We start from the raw sequence: 19,099 nt of genomic DNA on the forward strand, positions 1-19,099 counted from the left end.
TACTAATTAGTTAGAATGATCTTGGACAAATTATTTAACATCTCTATTTAGTTTGTTTGAATCTGTAAAATGGGGGAAATAATAGGACCTGTCTTACAGAGCTTTGAGAGATTAAATGTTTATGTAAAGACCTTAGAACTATGCCCAGCGCATGGTATGTGCTTATTAAGTTTTGGCTAGTAATGATACTATCCCAAAAGACGGTAAGCATGTGCATGTTAGTGATTGGTCAGTTAAAGTTTGACCTGAGGATTGGAGAAAGGAGGATTTGGGCAGTTCTGAAGGATAAGTAGAAATCGGCCAGGTGGGTAGGAGGAGGGCATTATAGACTTGGGGGAATGACGTAAGAAACAAGGTGGAGCAGGAAAGGAAAGGAAGAAAATGTTATAAGCCATTTTGGCTGGAGTGGCCAGTGCAGAAGTTGCGTGTAACAGTGAAACTTCTGAGAACTGGAAACGAATGGACCGGTGAGGTGAGGAATGCAGGTAGTCTGAATTGGCTTCCTGTCCTTTGGCTGCTTCCCAGGGAGGCCTCATGGAAGGAGCCACCCCCATGCTCAGGGACCTCCTGATCCACTGCTGTGCCTGCTTGATTTTTTCTCTCCCCTTCTTCTGGTTACACTCCGCAGGTAAGTTATAAAATTCCATCTTTCTCCACGTCATTGGCAACTCAGAGTTTTTCCGAGGAAAGTATTTAAAAAGAGCTTGCTAAGACGTTATGGAATGTTGTGTTTTTTTTTTTTTTTTGGCTATTTATTTATTTATTTATGGGTGTGTTGGGTCTTCGTTTCTGTGCGAGGGCTTTCTCTAGTTGTGGCAAGTGGGGGCCACTCTTCATCGTGGTGCGCGGGCCTCTCACTATCGCAGCCTCTCTTGTTGCGGAGCACAGGCTTCAGACGCGCAGGCTCAGTAGTTGTGGCTCACGGGCCCAGTTGCTCCGTGGCATGTGGGATCTTCCCAGACCAGGGCTCGAACCCGTGTCCCCTGCATTGGCAGGCAGATTCTCAACCAGGGAAGCCCTGGAATGTTTTGAAAGCAAATTAGACTAGCCTTTCAGCCAAGGGTGGAGGGAAGAGCCTTACCTGTTGCTGTCTTCCCACTGAGTCGGGGGAGCCCAGGGACTTTCCTGGCAGCTTAGGGAAAGGAAAGGCTTTTCTCCTAAAAAGTTTCTTCCATTTGGTATTTTCTAATTTCAAGATATTTTAAGACACGTTTTCTCTCTTGAAAAAGAACTCTTCCCTTGACCTTGTCTTGGGAACACTTATTCTCAGGGATAAATAAGAACTATAATGAAAAGTAAACATTTTAAGTTCATGAAATCTGACTGTGGTCTGCATAAGGAGCAATGTAAAAGAAAAGAAACAGTTGTAGCCTTAATATTCACCCTCATCTGTGTGTGTTTGTGTATGTGTATATATATGAGTGTTTGTGTCTATGTTACATATCTCTATATTTTTTTCTTTCTAATCCCTGTTTCAGTCCTCTTCCCAGAAGGAATCCTAGGCTAAAGAATGGTACACATTTTGTTATAGTACAGTTTGCATCATGTTGTCAGAGCTTTACTACCCCATTAAGGTTTCATGAATGTTTAAAATGAGTGACTTCAGAACGTGTAGTTTAACACATACTGTGACCCTTAAATTATTTTAGTCCTGTGTTTCAGTTTGTATGAAATAAATGAATGCTCTGTTTTAACAAGTATTTATGTTCAAGTTTTTGTCTATTTGTAAAGGAATATGAGTATTAGGAGTTATAGAGAAAGTGTTTTTTGTGTTTATTTTCACGAGTTATATTTATAAAATTTCTGCGAACTCGGCAGGATTAATGGCAAGAGTAGGTCCTCTCTTTCAGTGTGGTAATCCTAAAAGGATGCATTTGGTTACCTCGCCTTTCTTATTTCTCTCAAAGGATACTATCGCAGTCAGTGCACATACTTCAAACTTCTTTCACTAAGTTGCTAATAAACTTTCATTTCAGCATTTCTTCAGTGTTTTTTCATCATATTCAATACTTTTTGTGTACGTGATACTATGCCAAGAGCTTTCTACTCAGTGAACAGGTTTCAATTCTAATACCAGCCCTGTTCAGTGGATAGTGATTGGTTTAGAGAACCGTTTTGAGGATTCTTATGCTATATCCCTATCTATATCTATATATCTATACCTATACCTATGTCTGTGCAGAAAGGAGTACCTTGATTGATTAGTGCAGTGTAACATTGGATGGAAGAGTGGTGGCATACATATATTTGTCAACCCCCTAAAGTGGCAAGAGTAGTTATGAACAGGTATCTATGTATACATTCAGACCTTTGATTGGTTCCTTCATACATGAAGGTTATCTACAGTTGTTTTTCTGAATTCACTTGAAACAGCTTATGATTTTCTATATTGTTATTCATCCTGACCCTTCTCTGACAAAGCAGAATTAATCATTTTTATTGTTGCTACAATAGCCCTTTTTACCTTAATTGTAACACTTATTTCTTCATTGTTAATCATTTACTTGTCTGGCTCCACTATGGATTGTGAACTACTTAAAGGAAAGGACAGTATGTTATTTATCTTTATAACCTTAACACCTAATGCTGTGCTTGGTACATGTCCCATGTATTCAAAAAGTCAGGTAGTTTTTTATTTCCTTGATGAGGTACCTGGGTGATGTCTTATGAACAATGAGACGTTTATTAGATTTGAAGGTGAGGTGATTAGATCTAAGTCCTACTGTGGTGGTGGTATGAATCAAAAGAGGCAGATGCTTTGGATAAGAGTAGACAAGTCAGTGTTTTTTGGAATGCAGTGGGACTTGGGGTTTGAGTCGCCATGACTGAGAGGATTGTACCATTACAAAAACAAAGTTTGGGGGGTTGGGTTTGGGTGGGATGAGTTTGGTTTTGGAGATGCTGGATTTTGATGGAAAATGTTTATTCATTTTATACGGAGGACTGGAGGTCATGCTTGGTAGTTGGGCTAGTTGGATAGGTTCCTCTGTTATGTGCTCCACAGCTCCCTATGTTATTATAATTGCTTGTTCAGTGTCATCTTTCCCTTTAGGCTCTAAGCTCCAGTGGGTCAGGGAATGTGTCTTGTTCAAAGCTGTATCCTCAACAAACACAATTATTGGCGCATGGTAGGCACTCAGTAAATAATTGTTCAATGATTTAACTTCTGCACTGTTAGTTGACTTAAGCTGCAACTGTTAGTTGTCTTTAATTTATATTAAAGGCTAATTAGGAATACTAGTTTTAAAATTACTCAGGTAACTGCTTTTCGTAGAATCATTGGAATTTTAGACTTGAGGAGATCTTAGAAATCTTTGGCACTTCCCCCAGTTTGGACCCTGGAAAGGTGACGTCACCTACCCAAAGTCATCAGACCACACTCCAGGTTTAGCTACATATAGTATTCACTGATGGGTAAAGCCATAATATTTATTCAAGGAAATTTGCATGCAGTACCTGTCTTTCAGGCTGATAAAGGGAAAGATAGAATGGTGACTTGAATGGGCTGTGGAGATTTCATAGTATGGCTTTTTCCTCCTCTTGTTTAGTCATTTCTCTCCTCTCTAGTACTTTGATCAATGGCTGTGGGGAAAAAAAGGAGATGAAATTTTATTTGTGCTTGCTGACAACATTAGGTTTTTGGAGTTTCTAGTGATGAACATGAGGTTCTGGATAAGCTATTGATTTTGTTTCCTCCTTCCTTGTCCACGTTAGCATGGTGAATCATGTTGGTTCTAGGTTTATCGTTATTTGATAGTGTAAATATTAATTATAAACATTCTTATAGGTTATTGGGTTTTGTTTAAACAGTATCTTCTGTAAAACAAAGTCTAGAAAATGTGAATCTGCTTGAGACCACAATCAGAGGATATAATTTTAAAATTCACCGAATTTCATTTTTAATGTGTAGACATTGACCATCATTTTGAAACAAGCTTCCAGCATTTTATTTTAGAGCTTCCCAAACTGAGATAGTACATTTTTGTTTAGAACAAATAACAAATATTCCCTTAATTTGAATTAGATTCTTTAAAAAACATATTCTTACTTGCTTTTTTTTGGTTTCAGTATCAAGATAAAGAGGAAGTTGTCTTATGGATGAATACTGTTGGGCCCTACCATAATCGCCAAGAGACATACAAGTACTTTTCACTTCCATTCTGTGTCGGGTCAAAAAAAAGCATCAGTCATTACCATGAAACTCTGGGAGAAGCGCTTCAAGGAGTTGAATTGGAATTTAGTGGTCTGGATATTAAATTCAAAGGTACGTAAACCTTAATAGTCCTAAGGATAAAAGTTAGATTGTAGACCGGGGTTTCTCAACTTTAGCACTGTTGACATTGGGGCCAGATAATTCTTTTTTTTGTGGGGGCTGTCCTGTACAGGGTGGGACATTTAGCAGAGTCCCTGGCCCGCACCCACTAGGTGCCAGTAGCATTCTCCAGTTGTGACAACCAAGAAGTCTGTAAACATTGCTACTTGCCCTTGGTTGAGAACCACTGCTCTAGACCCTAAAATATGTTTTAATCTCTAAGTTAAGTGTATTACATGTAGAAAAGTATATTAGTAACTGACAAAGATTTATTTTGAATATTTATAAAATAATAAATAATTGTTCATAAAATTATATTTCCTTAACATATTTATTTCTGAAAAGTGTTTTCTAGTAAATCCTTTAAGGATTGGACATAATGTGGTCAGGGAAAGCCTTCATAGATTCCTAATGAGGTAATTTCCAGAGGAGTGGGGATGTAATGGGCTGTATGGATACTTAAAAATTATGTGTAAAGCCTCAAATTCAAACTTGTACCATTGGCTCAATGTATTTATCAGTGTTGTATTAATTTATCTTCAATACCTGTTGGATTGTGTGGTTTAAAATTTTAAGTCAAGGACTTGTTAAAATAGGAAAAAAAATCCTCCTTATCTATTTATTATGCAGGTATCTTCTGTGTTATCAGTTCCTATGAGTGTGTTTATATTTTTTAGTTTTCTCTGTGAAGTTTGTCAGAGTGTGTATTTCCTGCATGGACATTTTTAACTTGGTAAGCAGAAGCTTGAGTAATTGAATTTTTGGAGGATCTTTCATTAGGTGTCTTGATTTTTGAATAGAGCATGGATCTTATAATCAGAAGCTTTGAATTTTAATCCTATTTCTTTTACTCTATTGATTTTAGTAAAGTTGTTTACTCCAATTTTGACTTCATTGTCTACATGTATAAAATGAATAGTAACTGACTTCTGATATTTTTAGCCTTTTGGGAGGAGAATGTGAAATGAGATATTTTAAAGATAATATTTTGAAGATAATGTTTAATTTTGATTTGTTAAATTCTATTCTTGTTTTTAGGATTTTTTTTCTTACTGTTGTTGAAAATAGGTATACATATTTACATTTTTTCCCATGTATTACTCCTTGGGGCTTAATTTTAAAATTAAGTTGTAAATTTAAACCACAGTGGCCTTGCTTATAACTTTATGAATTATTGTAAACATGCCCTGAGGCTTGTTTTAATTTAATGAGGTAATTTAAATATTTAATTACAGGTAAGGAGAAAAGTTAGACTAGAATATGTGATCTTTGGGAACCTCAATACTACATTTATTCACATACTCTCTCCTTTTCCATATTTGGTACACATTTCTAGTTTATTAAAAAGGAACCAGAGAGAAAATAGGCAAAAACCCCAAGTCCTGCTATGGACAGATTTCATCACTTGTTGCAATCCTCACCTTTATTTACTAAAGAAGAGTACTCATTCAGCTGTCTTAACCATTCTTTTATTAGTTTCTTGAGGCTGAGATGGAAAGATTATTTAGATAGAGGGGTATGGTTTTCATGGGCTATAAAAGTGGGATTTATTTTCCTTTCAGACTAAACACCTTTAGATGAAAAGAATCAGAACTGGCCAGATGTTACTCCCTAAGAGTCGGCGGTTCCTTGGAGTCTTGTCAACTCTACACTCCATCATGGATATGCTGCTAAAGAAGCTGCCACGTTAAGTGGTCCAGATGCAATAGTAAATGCTGATTAGATTTCTCTTTCTGTTGTAGACCTTTGCTTACCCTGTTCAAAGATAAAGTCGATTGTGCTTTGAAAAGTGTTTTGTGAGGTTTCCTGGTTGTTCTTTATCGTATCATAGAATTTTAAAGGTGGGATGCACCTTAGAGATTGTGTCATCTGATTTCCTGTTAGGGAGGCCCAAAGATGAATTACCCAAGGCATATCACAACATACTAATGCTGTGTGGAAACTTGAACCCTCTGTCTCTGTGTAAACTGTAGAAATATTTATATTGTTAATCTTTCATCCCTTAAGTATTTGATTTTTAAAGGTTCTTCTGAAGGCATATTCAAGTAAGAAAATAAAATTTTGGAAATATTGTGAAACTAGGAAAAACTATACATATACATACCCACTTATATGTGCATACACACAAACACACAACTTTTTTTTTTAACCTAGTAGATTCTGTCAGGCTAAATGGATTAGTATGGTTGTGTAAAATGAAAGTCACTAAATAGACTATTTTAGGGAACTAGCAGTAGTTTTGAGTCTAATACAGGATGCCTCAAAAGCTCCCTTTTGAGGTTTTATGCACAACTTTGTTTTTGTCTTCCTAATAGTTTTTATACTATCACTAGACAAAATGCTGCATTGAGAACATTTAGACAAAATTAAATGCAAAGGGCAGACTTAAATTGGATATCTTTGAACCAGACCTGAAATCATTACCCTATAATTTTCAAGGGTACCTCCTAGAATCTTGCCATTGTAGAGTGGAAAGAACATGTGCTTTAGAGTCAGAGAGACTTGATGCATCTCAGCTCTGCCTCTGCCTACCTATGTAGTCCTGGACAAAGTATTCAGTCTCTTTGATCTCATTGTCCTCATCTATGAAATGAGGGAAATAATATCCACTTGATAGAATTGTCATGTTTAAATGAGATAGTGCACGCACATCATTTATCAAAGTTCCTGATAGTTTACATTCAAGAAATGGTTATTGTTATGAATACTGATAGCACATAGTATGTGTCTGTGCTTCCAACTTGATTTTGCATTAGCAATTATGAAATGTTAAATTAGTTTATTGAGTATAGGATTTGATTTATCCTCAGGCTGCTGCACTAGCCTGCTGGGTAATTTAGTTACTTCCGCTGGGGCAGGGACAGTTGCATTCTTATTCACTGTTGCATCCTTAGCTATTAAGACATGGTGAGCTTTTAATAAGTTGTCTAGCACCTAGTTTGTGCCTACTTGTTCTTTATTATAATTGGTTCATTATGATCATTAGGTGATCTGGAATAGTAATTCCTAAGCAGGGAAGGTCACCACCCTATCCCTTCCCTCTCATTTGAGAATTCTTGCAGTATAATGAAGGATATTAATTGTTGAAAAGTTGACTTCTAGAGGATTCCTTCCTCCCATTTATTTTATTGATCTTCCCTTGAATTTTCTCTTCCTTGAGTATTCTAACTTAACAGAGGGGTGAAATTATTTTATTAGTATTTCTTCTACTTCTCTAGAGTGAAATGGTAAGTTGAGAGTACTGCAGTTATGTAGATATGCCAAGGGCTGCTTAGAGCCTTATGTATTTCTAGTTCAGTGATTCTCAGTCTAGTCTGTTTTCATCCTCGAAATAAGCTTATGGAGGTGTATTATACCTATTTTTCAGATGAGGAAGTTGGGGCCCAGAGGCTAAGTAACCTTGTCTAAGGATTCACAGATGGCAAGTGGCGGAGTGAGGATTTGAACCCAGGCAGCCTAGCGTTAGAGTTTGAGCTTTTAATTACTATGCGGTATTTCCCTCCAGATATCTGGCTGGGTAGTTAAGCCTGATTGCCAAAGGGTGGGGAAAGGGCTTGGGAGGTGGCAGTTCTTTTCATTCAGCCCCAATGAAGATTTTTGCTTAAGGTGAACCCCACCCTGTTTCCAGTCCCTGGATTCTACTATTCCTGTTCTTCCTGATTCTGGAGCCTCTCTGCTGAAGTTCTCTAGGGGAAAGTGCCTCTGGTCTGCAGCGGGGAAGTTGAGGATATTATTCATCTAGCTGTGTGATGGGTGCAGGCGGGGACCTAGGCATCCAGCCCCTCTATAAACATATTTTTATACAGTTCCCCTATGTGTTCAGCCCTACATCTATCTCTCCTCTACCTTTCGACGTCTGTGGTGCCTCCAAGTTCTGAGTGTCTCCTGTGTTCTGTGACAACAATCCTGTTGTCCCTTCTGTTATGGTTTCCTCTGCCTTATTATTCATTCACCGTCTTCCATTTCCCCAACATTGATTGAAATCTTTTCTCACTGTCTTCTCCTCTTTTTGTCCTTGTGCGCCTACATCCTTTTTATTCCTTTATTGACATTTTAATGGAGTTTCAGGAGGTAAAAGACACTTGTGGTTAATCTGCCTTGTTTAATCGGAAGTCTGGGAACTTGATGCAATATTTTGTCTTATTGGTTTCAACTGAAGTGTTTTAGCTGGACCAAATAATTTGAATCTTGTATTGAATCTTGACTCTAGATATTTTGAATTCTTGGTATTAGCAATTTTTTAAACTTTGTGCTAACTGCAAATTTGATAAGCCTGCTCTTTTTATAAGTTCTTATTTAAACCATTGCTAACATTATTCTTTTCAGATTGACATCTGTCTTTTTTTGTTTTCAAAGGAATGTATGTGTATATATTTTTTCTGATTTTAACAGTGATATAGGATCAATGTACAAAATTTAGAAACTGCAGAGAAATGTAAAGAATATAAAAATCACCTGGATAGAAATACCAGTAACAGTTTCTTCTTTTTTTCTGACCATCTTTACATTCATCCACAGTATTTAAAATTTTTAAATATTGGGTTCATGTTCCATATATGATTTTTAAAAATGTATTTAATGAACACTTGTATAGTGTTTATTATATGCCGGATACCGTTCTAAGCACTTGCTGGCTCGTTTAATAAGTTATGTATAAATTAGTTTTTACTCTTCTTTTTTTTCCTCAACATCTTATCGGCTTGTCCTCATATTGTTAATTACTCTGTTTAAAATATATTTATATAGTATTCTATAACTTGATATTGTAATTTCTCCCCATTTCCCAATGACAAGATATTCATTGTGTTCTTCTTTCTTCCTTTTCTTCCTTGCTTTTGCCTTTTTTTTTTTTTCTGTTAGAAATAAGAATGCATTTGGCTATACTAGCACATAAGTATTTTAATGCATCTATGAATCTTTCATTAGGTTAAATTCTTAGAAGTAGAATTACTGAATCAAAGGGTATAATCATTTTTAAGGCAGTTCTTGATACATGATGCCAAATAGCCATCTCGAAAAAAAATTATACAGTTTATACTGCCAGCCAGTTTGGTCAGTTAATCAATATTGGTTTATGTAGATGGTTGATTAATTAATGGTGAATATGCCAGTTTTTCCAGTCCTGTAAAAAGTTCATTCAGCAGTTTTTGAGAGCTTACTGTATTCCAGAGCCCTATGGTAGACTCTGGGTATACAAAGTTGAACCAGAAGCTCTGGTGTCAGGGGTCTGTGGACCTCTGGAATTGTACACTTAATTTTGAGTGAATGTGCATTTTGTGGGGACAAGGGAGATATCACTTCCATTGGATTCTCAAGGGGGTGTGTGGCTCAAGAAAACTTAACACTGTGAATATATTGGCACTTTTCGTCCTTAAAATAACTCTGGGAAGGAGATAGCATAGATGTTATCTGTTTTACAGGTGAGGGACCTGAGGTTCACAGAGGTTAAGTGACTTGCTTTTATTCACAAAGCTAGTAAGTAGTGGAACCCAGACTAAAACCCAAGTTTCTGCCCATTTCTCTATAGTTTGTCTATAGTGACTTCATGAGAAACTTTGCTAAGTGCTGCTGAATTTGAGGTAGAGTATTTCTGATTTTCCAGTTCAGTAATGCTGTTAAAAGAGAAACTAAACAAAGTGAGGCATGATATGTTCTTAGAGAACTCATGAATAATTGTCACATTCTTTTTTCAATGCTTTCACTGTCTCTTCAGTTGTTAGTCCGGAGTGTTGTTGAGAATTGATGACAGACTTATTGGCATGTTGTTTCCAGAATTTACCCTTGCTTTCTGTTTGAAAAATCAGTATTGACATTTGCCACTTTATAACTTTGGTTTTCTTCTTTTTTCCCTCATAAAAAGTATTTGCATTGGTAAAATCTTAATTGCATCCCCTTCAGGATTCATAGGTGTGTATTTCCCGTGAGAAGGGTATGCCCTATTGTAATTTTAAAGTAGTGTTTTGTGGTAATAGGTTTTCAGATTGTTTTCCAGTCATGTAGAATGCTGAGTGGTGATTTGGTATACTCAGGCACATTATATTCGTTATCTTCAAAGCGGCTCCCTCCTGAGAGAAGTGCTTTTTCAATTGAGCAACCAGGCTCTTTAATTATTTGTGATGTTTGTATTTGCTTACATGCCTGCAAGAGGAATTTCATTAAAATATGACCAACCCAGGCCCTTATTAGAGCCTTCCATAATGATGTTTTCTCTTTTACCACAACATTTCTTTTCTAGGTTTTGTATCAGTGAAAGATACTCTTCAAGACTTCTTTGTCAATCCTTCTGAGATACTCAGCTCAAAAATTTCATTTGTTTATATTGGCATTTTGTCCTTACACACAGACATACACACAGACACACACACACCATTCACACACAGATGCATGTATATGTGCATACTCTAATGTATTTAGTGACTTCCTTTGCCAAATAAATGGAAAATTATGCTCTTAAAATTTGTTAAAATATTTTATTTGTTTAGTACCTGCTCTGTGCAGCGTACTGAAACAGGCATAGCTGGGGCCAGAAAGGTTATGATCAGTTATAGACATAGCTCTCAAGACCTAATGGTCTTTTTGAGGAGCTAAGATACTGGTGTGAGGTTGTAAGTGGTGTAGGCCTAGGTGCCGTAGGAGATATGGAGAGAAAGCCGTGGGACTTCAGTGAAGGGGGCAGGCTGTGTGGTGAGAGGAGTGAGGGTTGGGGAATCAGGGATTACTCTGGGGGACAGGGTAGAGGCATGGGGAAGATTTTAGGATGGACACGTGAGGTGGGGTTTACTGCACAAACAACAAATCCGGAGGCCAAGGGAGCACAAGGTGTGTGGGAACTGCAGGTGGCTGAGTCTGGTTAGAGTATAGGGAGAGAGGATGGTGGAGAGTTGAACTAAAGTTCAGACTGTAAGGAATCTTTTTTTTTTTTTAATTAATTAATTAATTAATTTATTTTTATTTATGGCTGTGTTGGGTCTTCGTTTCTGTGCGAGGGCTTTCTCTAGTTGCGGCAAGCGGGGGCCACTCTTCATCGCAGTGCGCGGGCCTCTCACTATCGCGGCCTCTCGTTGCGGAGCACAGGCTCCAGACGCACAGGCTCAGTAGTTGTGGCGCACGGGCCCAGTTGCTCCGCGGCATGTGGGATCCTCCCAGACCAGGGCTCGAACCCGTGTCCCCTGCATTGGCAGGCAGATTCTCAACCACTGCACCACCAGGGAAGCCCCCCAGACTGTAAGGAATCTTTTAAAAGCTTTATATATGGGTAAATGTCATATTGTATACCTCAGAACTTCATACAGGAAACTGCTATATTGTTAATGACAATTATCAGTGAATGTCTGATTGTGACAGCAAGGAATTTGGTGGCTTTGCAGAGGTAGCTGTGAGTCCTCCCACGCCACTGTGGCCATTCGTTGCTGCTCAACCTGGACCTTCCTTTGGTTCTTGCTCTCTTCTCTGTAGCTATAATTTCCTGCTGCCAGTTCTCCTAGCTCCTGCTGTAGGCATCCTTTGTAGTAATCTCCGTCTTAACTCTCCCTGCCTTCTCCTCTGCTCAGCCTCAGTTTTTACCATTATGAAAACCCTAAATTTCTTGCTGCCTAAAAATGGCCTGGGTAGAAAGAAAATATGTGTGGGAGCCATTGTTGTTGGATACAAAGCAGTTTTCTTCTCCCACTTGGACAGAGAATTTCCCTATCCCTCTTCCATGGGACTTCAGTGTCTCCTGCCATCTTTGGTTTTGTAGTTTTGGGGTGTCCACTCTGGGCTGAGCAATAATAAGCTGTTCTCTCTGTTGAGAACTGGGGAAACATGGTGGTGGTGTCTGGAGTTACACATCAGATTGTTATTTCTCGTAGAAACAACATTATAGATGGCTATTAATTATAGTTTGGCTGCAATTTATATTTAAGTTGTTTTAATCAACATTTGGGAAATTTAACATTGTTTCTTGGAGGAAGTTGTATTTCATGTTCTAAATAACCGATATTATAGTACAGGAGAACTTAAAAACAAACATCTGTGCTTTTTGTTGTTGTTAAGATTGATTTCTCTTTTTTTTTTTCCTAGTTGCTTAAGTAACATACAGAAACAGTTCAGTCCTTTTGATGGACATCTAGAGTGCTTTTCAGATTTTGCTTTGTTTTGTTTAGAAACTAATGATCCTAAGCACATTTTTGAAAGGTTTATAAGTTAGAGACCATCTGAATAGTATTTTCAGATAGGAGTATTTTTAAAAGCAGTCAAGACTGGAAATGACTCATCTCCAGGGAACTTCTGGGTAATTTATAAACAGTGATGCCTGCTAGATAGAGGTTTGCCTTTTAATCTTCCGAATTATGAAGAGTCACTGGGATTCCTCATGGAATCTGTGGCCTCCAGTGACTTGCACTTCCAGGAATGTTCAAATGAATATTTATCTCAGAGATCTCATAGCTAGAAATTGTTAGCTCTACTTAGGATCATATTCTTGAGTTTTTGTATAAAGTGAAAACTTTCCTATGTGTTTTAAGCTTTTTCATTTCTGTTTTTTAATCAATTTATTCATTTTAAAGTTACTTTGTAAATGTTCTGTATAATTTTCTTTATATAAGAGATGCTTTCTTCACTTAGTAAGATAATCTTTGAAAGTAAAGATGGTTAAAATTCTTTTATTGTGAAAAATCTTAAACATACACAAAAAAGGAAAGAATTGTATACTGAATCCCTATATATATATCACCCAGATTCAACTATTATGAGTAGAAATTTTAACTTCAGGAAATGTTGGCTTTTTTGTGTGTTATTCTTCCTGTAACTGTTTTGCAAATGAGTGTACTGATTTGCAATTTTTATTTTATGCAGATGATGTGATGCCAGCCACTTACTGTGAAATTGACTTAGATAAAGAAAAGAGAGATGCATTTGTGTATGCTATCAAAAATCACTACTGGTACCAGATGTACATAGATGACTTACCAATATGGGGTAAGTATTGTATGTTATTTTTTTTTTTTTTTTTTTTTTTTTAAATTTATTTATTTATGGCTGTGTTGAGTCTTCGTTTCTGTGCGAGGGCTTTCTCTAGTTGCGGCAAGCGGGGGCCACTCTTCATCGCGGTGCGCGGGCCTCTCACTATCGCAGCCTCTCTTGTTGCGGAGCACAGGCTCCAGACACGCAGGCTCAGTAGTTGTGGCTCACGGGCCCAGTCGCTCCGCGGCATGTGGGATCCTCCCAGACCAGGGCTCGAACCCGCGTCCCCCGCATTGGCAGGCGGACTCCCAACCACTGCGCCACCAGGGAAGGCCATGTATGTTATTTTTTAAAGTTTGGGGAATATTTGCATAATAAGCAAGATTTATGTAATGACTATTCAGTCAATAAATGTGTTTTCAGTGTTTTCCACAGAACGATTTTAACATCAATTTTACGGTTTCCTGTTACTTGAAGGGTTTTTGACATTGTCAAACTTTACATGAAAATCCCTGAAAATATAACTTTTATACAGTGTAACTTTTCATATTCAAGAGGTCAAAAGGTGCTTTGAACAATCCGAAATATTCCCCCTCCCTCCATTTTCTCACATCTTATTTTGACTTATTTTATCAAATACAATCAGAGGGACTGAACAGGATTTTAAAGTTATATTCTGGCTTTCTCTCATGTGGCACTGTGGTAGTATGGTTTTTGGATATAATATTCTCCTGAATGACTTGTTTTGCTAGTTCCTATGTTATTTTCCAAAAGTCTATTATGTTTAAAATTTTAAAAACTTTTTTATGTTTTACTTTTTATGTTTTATGTCCTTGTTCATCTGTGTTAATGGAGAGGAACAATGCGATAGTTAACACCAACTTATTAGAATCCGAACATTGTTTGTGCTGGGCTTGATTGAATTATTTAATATGTAAAGCGAAGCCAGCTATCATAGCCGGCATGTTTGCTCACATTTTCCTCTTAATGGCTTGTTGTTGTTGTTGTTGTTATTTTCTGGTCTTTGGACACTTGTTCTTATATGTAAATAATATATAATTAATATTCTAATTCTTAAAATTATTAGCAGACTACTGTATTCATGAGCAGCAACCTGAAAGACTGAACATAGCAGCCCAGAGTTTAATATGGTACTAAGATGGAATTTGTAAGAAAGTTCATCTCAAGATATAATTGTATGCATCGTCATTACTGTGTTGCATGTTAATTAGGTACAAATAGTAAGCATTTCATGTAAATGGCTGTAATTGGTATAACAGACATTTCTGTGATTGGCTCTGAGGGTAGTAGGAAGATATGCTGAATATTCGCTGAAGACTTCTGAGCCTGTAGTTTTAGGAGACCCCACTAATCCGGGTTTTCTCTTTTTTTGGTGAGAGAGCAAGTCTTTTGCATTGCTTATGGGTCTCATGTCTAGAACCTTAGGGTTTTCCCGTCATTTCTGTGGGCCTCCATAAGCAACATGGCAGCTGTGCTTTCCTGTCTTAACATAAATCTTTTTTAGCTCTGGGCTTCTGCCATGTTTAGGGCAGATACTTTTGGATGTCCTAGAATGTGTGAACCATGGGAAACCCTGTCAGAAAAAAATCTTTATCTGGCTTTTCTTGGTATAAAGGTTTCAGAGTCTTTTAAAAGTCATTTAGAGAATACTTTCCTATTTGGTATAATTATGTCTCCACCCTCAGAGTTTCCAGAGTAGATAGGTAAATAAACTTTGGTGAAATTAATTATTAGAAGGATTTTATTATCCCTCTACAACCTCAAACAAAGTGAAACTGTATTCCTTGAACCTTGTACCAATTATAACAACTTTGGTTAATAAGCAAATAATTCTTAATAAGAAATGATCATTTTTTTCCCACTAATGCTTTTCATGAGTTCCATTGGCCGTAGAGGGAAGGCCCAAGGAGTAACTTTTAGAGCCTAAGGCGCTAATGAATATATAGGCTTGGGTAGGGAACATTGGATAAATAGCTGACAGTATGAGGGCACAAGAGATAGATCCTCAGGTACTACCTACTCCCTTGTTTGGGTCTTCTCCTTCAGTATCCCAAATTGTAATCAAAATGATCACTTTAACTTTTGCCTCATTACCATTTATTTTCAACTCTCCTTTCATTTTGTTGACTTCCCAGGGATAAGTCCAATACTTGAGGTATAAAGGGGAGGTGTTTTAAGTTTTGGTACCCACTATACACATATGTGCAGCTTATTAGGAATGGGTTGATCATAGGTTATTAGAGAAAGTACTGGACTAGACCTCTGGAGACCTTGCTTTTAATTTTAGTTTGACCACGAAACTGAGAACCTTGCCAGATAGTGATACAGTGCTCCCTGAAATTTTGAGATATTAAGGAATATAAACTACACAGTCATGATTATTACAATGAAGGTGATACTAATGACAGAGCATGAACTTTGAGGATCAGATTAGTGATAGGTTATGCTGAGCTGTGCATCACTTTTTTTACCATGGTGTGAAAATAGTTTTGTGTTTGCCAAGTCGTTAACAAAGAGAAGTCCAGCCTGTACCTTTTCATTGTTCTAACCATGAGGAATAATGGTAGTATTGCTTTTTTATAAAAATGTTTTTTAGTGAGCTTTTAGCTTCTAATGTATTTTAAATACTAAGTGATATTACATACCTTGTATGAAGTGTTATTTCTTTTGAAGGTATTGTTGGTGAAGCAGATGAAAATGGGGAAGATTACTATCTTTGGACCTATAAAAAACTTGAAATAGGTTTTAATGGAAATCGAATTGTTGATGTTAATCTAACTAGTGAAGGAAAAGTGAAACTGGTTCCCAATACTAAAATCCAGATGTCATATTCAGTAAGTATTAAAATAATTGTATCCAGGAAGCAGTGTTTGTCACTTAATATCAACAATTAAGTATGTTTTACAACTTTAGTCATTGAAATTGTAGCTTGAAATGGGATGCAACAGAATATTATTAATGTATGTAAGTAAGCCTCCTAAAAACAGGGAGATATACTTCAGGTCTGTAGTATTAGATACCTGTTATGCATTGGCAGGACCTACCATTTGCTTCAGCGAACTTTACCATTATAACTGGGCAGTTAGCTAACCCAGCCATGTGTTTTCATGGTTACTTTTTAGATTACATTACTCCTTGTTTCTCTTTCCTTTTTACTGTTGCAGATTAAGAGATGATGCCATGTTGAAAATTTCTGGATGAGTATAGTTTACCATATTTTGCTTTTATCAGTTGGAATAAGATACTCCTGCAGAGTAAGAGCTTGTCAGAGCCCCTTGCAACTGTCAAGTTAATTCTGTTCTGTTAGGATTAAAAGTAGTGGAAAGAAGAGAAATCCGACGTAGGTAGCCTCTCTCTTTGGTAGTTTTTTTTCCAGGTAACTGGAATGAATCCATTGCTAGTAGACAGTTTTGAAAGTTTTTCAAGCTTTGTGCATGTGTACCTAGTGCAAATAATATTTGCATAACCGTACTTACAAAGAAACATCATTGTAATAAAACTAATGCAATCTAAAGACAAAGATGTACAGATTCTTATTTTATTTGGTCTGTTTAATTGAGTTGTTATCACATTTATGAGGTCAGAGAATGTAAGTCAGCAACAGTTAATAGTCCTTGAAAACTGAAATGATCTCTCTAAGTCATAAGTTTTGTTAATACACGGAGAGGAAAGTTGGCTAGTTTTTCTATCATGTATTTCAAAGTTGCATCTCAAATTGGTAGTAACTGTCTACTATTTCTCTAGTATCTTATTCTAAGTGTGGAAATCTTTTCAAATTTTGCTCAGAGTTTTGTTATCAGATTATTGTTTACTGGCCTTGATTTTCAAATGAAAAAAATTTTTTTCAGGTAAAATGGAAAAAGTCAGATGTAAAATTTGAAGATCGATTTGACAAATACCTTGATCCGTCCTTTTTTCAACACAGGGTAGGTAAATTGTGTATTTTAAGATGTTCAGTATGTGCTTCAATCAGTTAAACAATGAGCATCTGCCACATATAGGGCACTGTGCTAGGGCTGTGGATCTCAGAGATTTAACGAATGCTGATTTCAGATGTGAGCTCAGAGTCATAAGAGTGATAGAGAGTTTTAGAGGATCAGTCAAAAGCTCCCTTCATCATGCCTGGTTTAAACCAATGAAGAGAGATACACAAGGAAGAATACAGCATATGGGAAGCCAAGATACCACTTTTATTGCTAATGAGGCTAATACTGGAGAATGTGGCTGTAACTGTGGTCAAGCGGGCTTCTTAATATTGAAACTCAGAATTGGAGAAGCTTAACACATTCAGACAGTGCTGGACTGTTTCAAGTTTTCCTACCTGGGCGCCTGTGTGTGTAAAAATTACAGTGTGGAGAAACAGAGCAGAATGTATGCATCCTCTAGGAAGGAATGAATACAAGAGTGGAGTGATACCAGGAGTTTTTGCCAGGGGAAATCCTTCCACATACAGAGAAACACCAAGAATGGAAAGATGCCTCCCACCCCCCGACCAGCAGGTGTACACTGGATCTCAGCTCCTCAGTCTAGTGGCATTGCTGCTGGTTTTGTACAGATAGCTTTGGTTATTTTTAGCAAGAAACAGATTTTATTTTGGTGATTCACTCCTTCAAGGATGGATATGAAAAAACTACAAGGTATCGGGATGTATCCATTCCTCTGACTTTCTTCCTGACTTGCCTCTTCTATCTTTTGGACTGAAATCCTGAAGTTTATTAGTCACCAATTTTTGAGATGGCTTATAAGTTTGTTTTGTCTCAGAGTTATATCATTGCAGCCAGTTTCCACCCTTAGACTCCACCAGAACCTGTTACTACTTCTAATCTTCCACGGGGTCCTAGGAGAAAAAAATGAAGCTGTTTGGGGTTTAGCCCCTACTGAAAGATTTAGTGTGCTACTCCTGGAGCTACGATTCCCTCCCCCACCCTCCCAGGGCTTTTCCTCAGATTCAGCGCTCAGGCAGTCCTGAACATGGTAGTCCATTTAAAGGTATAGGCACAAATAACTTCAACTTTAAGTAGCATTTAGAATAGGAGGGCTTCCAACTGACATTCCCTATCGGATCACCTAGGTCTACTTGCTTCTAGTCTCATGGGGTAGTGACAGCTTGGTGGAAAGGCTGCCTTTTGGCATTTTCACTAGTAGAACTGTATACCATATATATTTTTTAAACAAATATTAATCGAGCACTTGCTGTGTGTCAAGCACTGTACTCAGTAAGTGGAATACATTAGAGAATGAATGTCAAAGATCCATGCCCTCTTGGAGCTTACATACTAGTGGGGGAGACATGCAGTAAACATGATAACTAAAATGTATAGTATGTTGAAAGATGTGTACGTGGAAAAATAAAAAAGAGCAGTTGGGTAAGAGTGCTGTGGGTAGAGCTAGTTGTAGTTTTGAGTACGGAGGTCAGGGTAAGCCTCTGAGATGGACTTTTGAGCAAAAGCTTGAAGGAGATGAAGGAAATAAGGAATGTGGCCATCTGGAGAAAGAGTATTCCAGGCAGAAGCAACACCATGGAAAGGCCTGTTAGGTGGGAACATGCTTGGTGCGCTTGAGGAATAGCAAGGAGGCCCGTATGGCTGGAGCAGAGCAAGGGGACGAGAAGTAGGAGATGAAGTCAGAGAGGCAGCAGGCGCCAGATCATCCACGGCTGCTTTAAGGACTTTGAATGCAAAGATAGTGTTTTCAGCAGGGTAATGGCAGATCTGACTTCTCTTTAAAAAGGGGCTTTCAGGTTGTGATGTTGAAAATGGGTTGTGTGGGAAACGGGGAGTAGCAGGGTTACCATTGGAGAGGCTGTCGCATTAATGCAGGTGA

At 37.5% G+C, this 19,099-nt stretch overlaps 1 protein-coding gene across 5 annotated transcripts in view; it reads left to right on the plus strand.

Annotated features, from left to right (window-relative positions):
* The window catches only part of TM9SF3 (transmembrane 9 superfamily member 3), a 76,882-nt gene that overhangs the window by 5,459 nt on the left and 52,324 nt on the right, over nucleotides 1-19,099 (plus strand). For all 5 annotated transcript variants that reach the window (XR_014253089.1, XR_014253090.1, XM_082423723.1 and 2 more), the window contains exons 2-5: nucleotides 4,069-4,264; nucleotides 13,148-13,270; nucleotides 15,950-16,110; nucleotides 17,125-17,202. Coding sequence is in view for 3 of the 5 variants with exons in the window: in XM_082423723.1 (XP_082279849.1) it covers nucleotides 4,069-4,264; nucleotides 13,148-13,270; nucleotides 15,950-16,110; nucleotides 17,125-17,202 (558 nt within the window). In the remaining 2 variants the exon portion in view is untranslated. The remainder of the gene's footprint in view (nucleotides 1-4,068; nucleotides 4,265-13,147; nucleotides 13,271-15,949; nucleotides 16,111-17,124; nucleotides 17,203-19,099) is intronic.

This window comes from Balaenoptera physalus (assembly GCF_965194825.1).
Source record: "Balaenoptera physalus genome assembly, chromosome: 14".
Taxonomy (NCBI): Eukaryota; Metazoa; Chordata; class Mammalia; order Artiodactyla; family Balaenopteridae; genus Balaenoptera; species Balaenoptera physalus.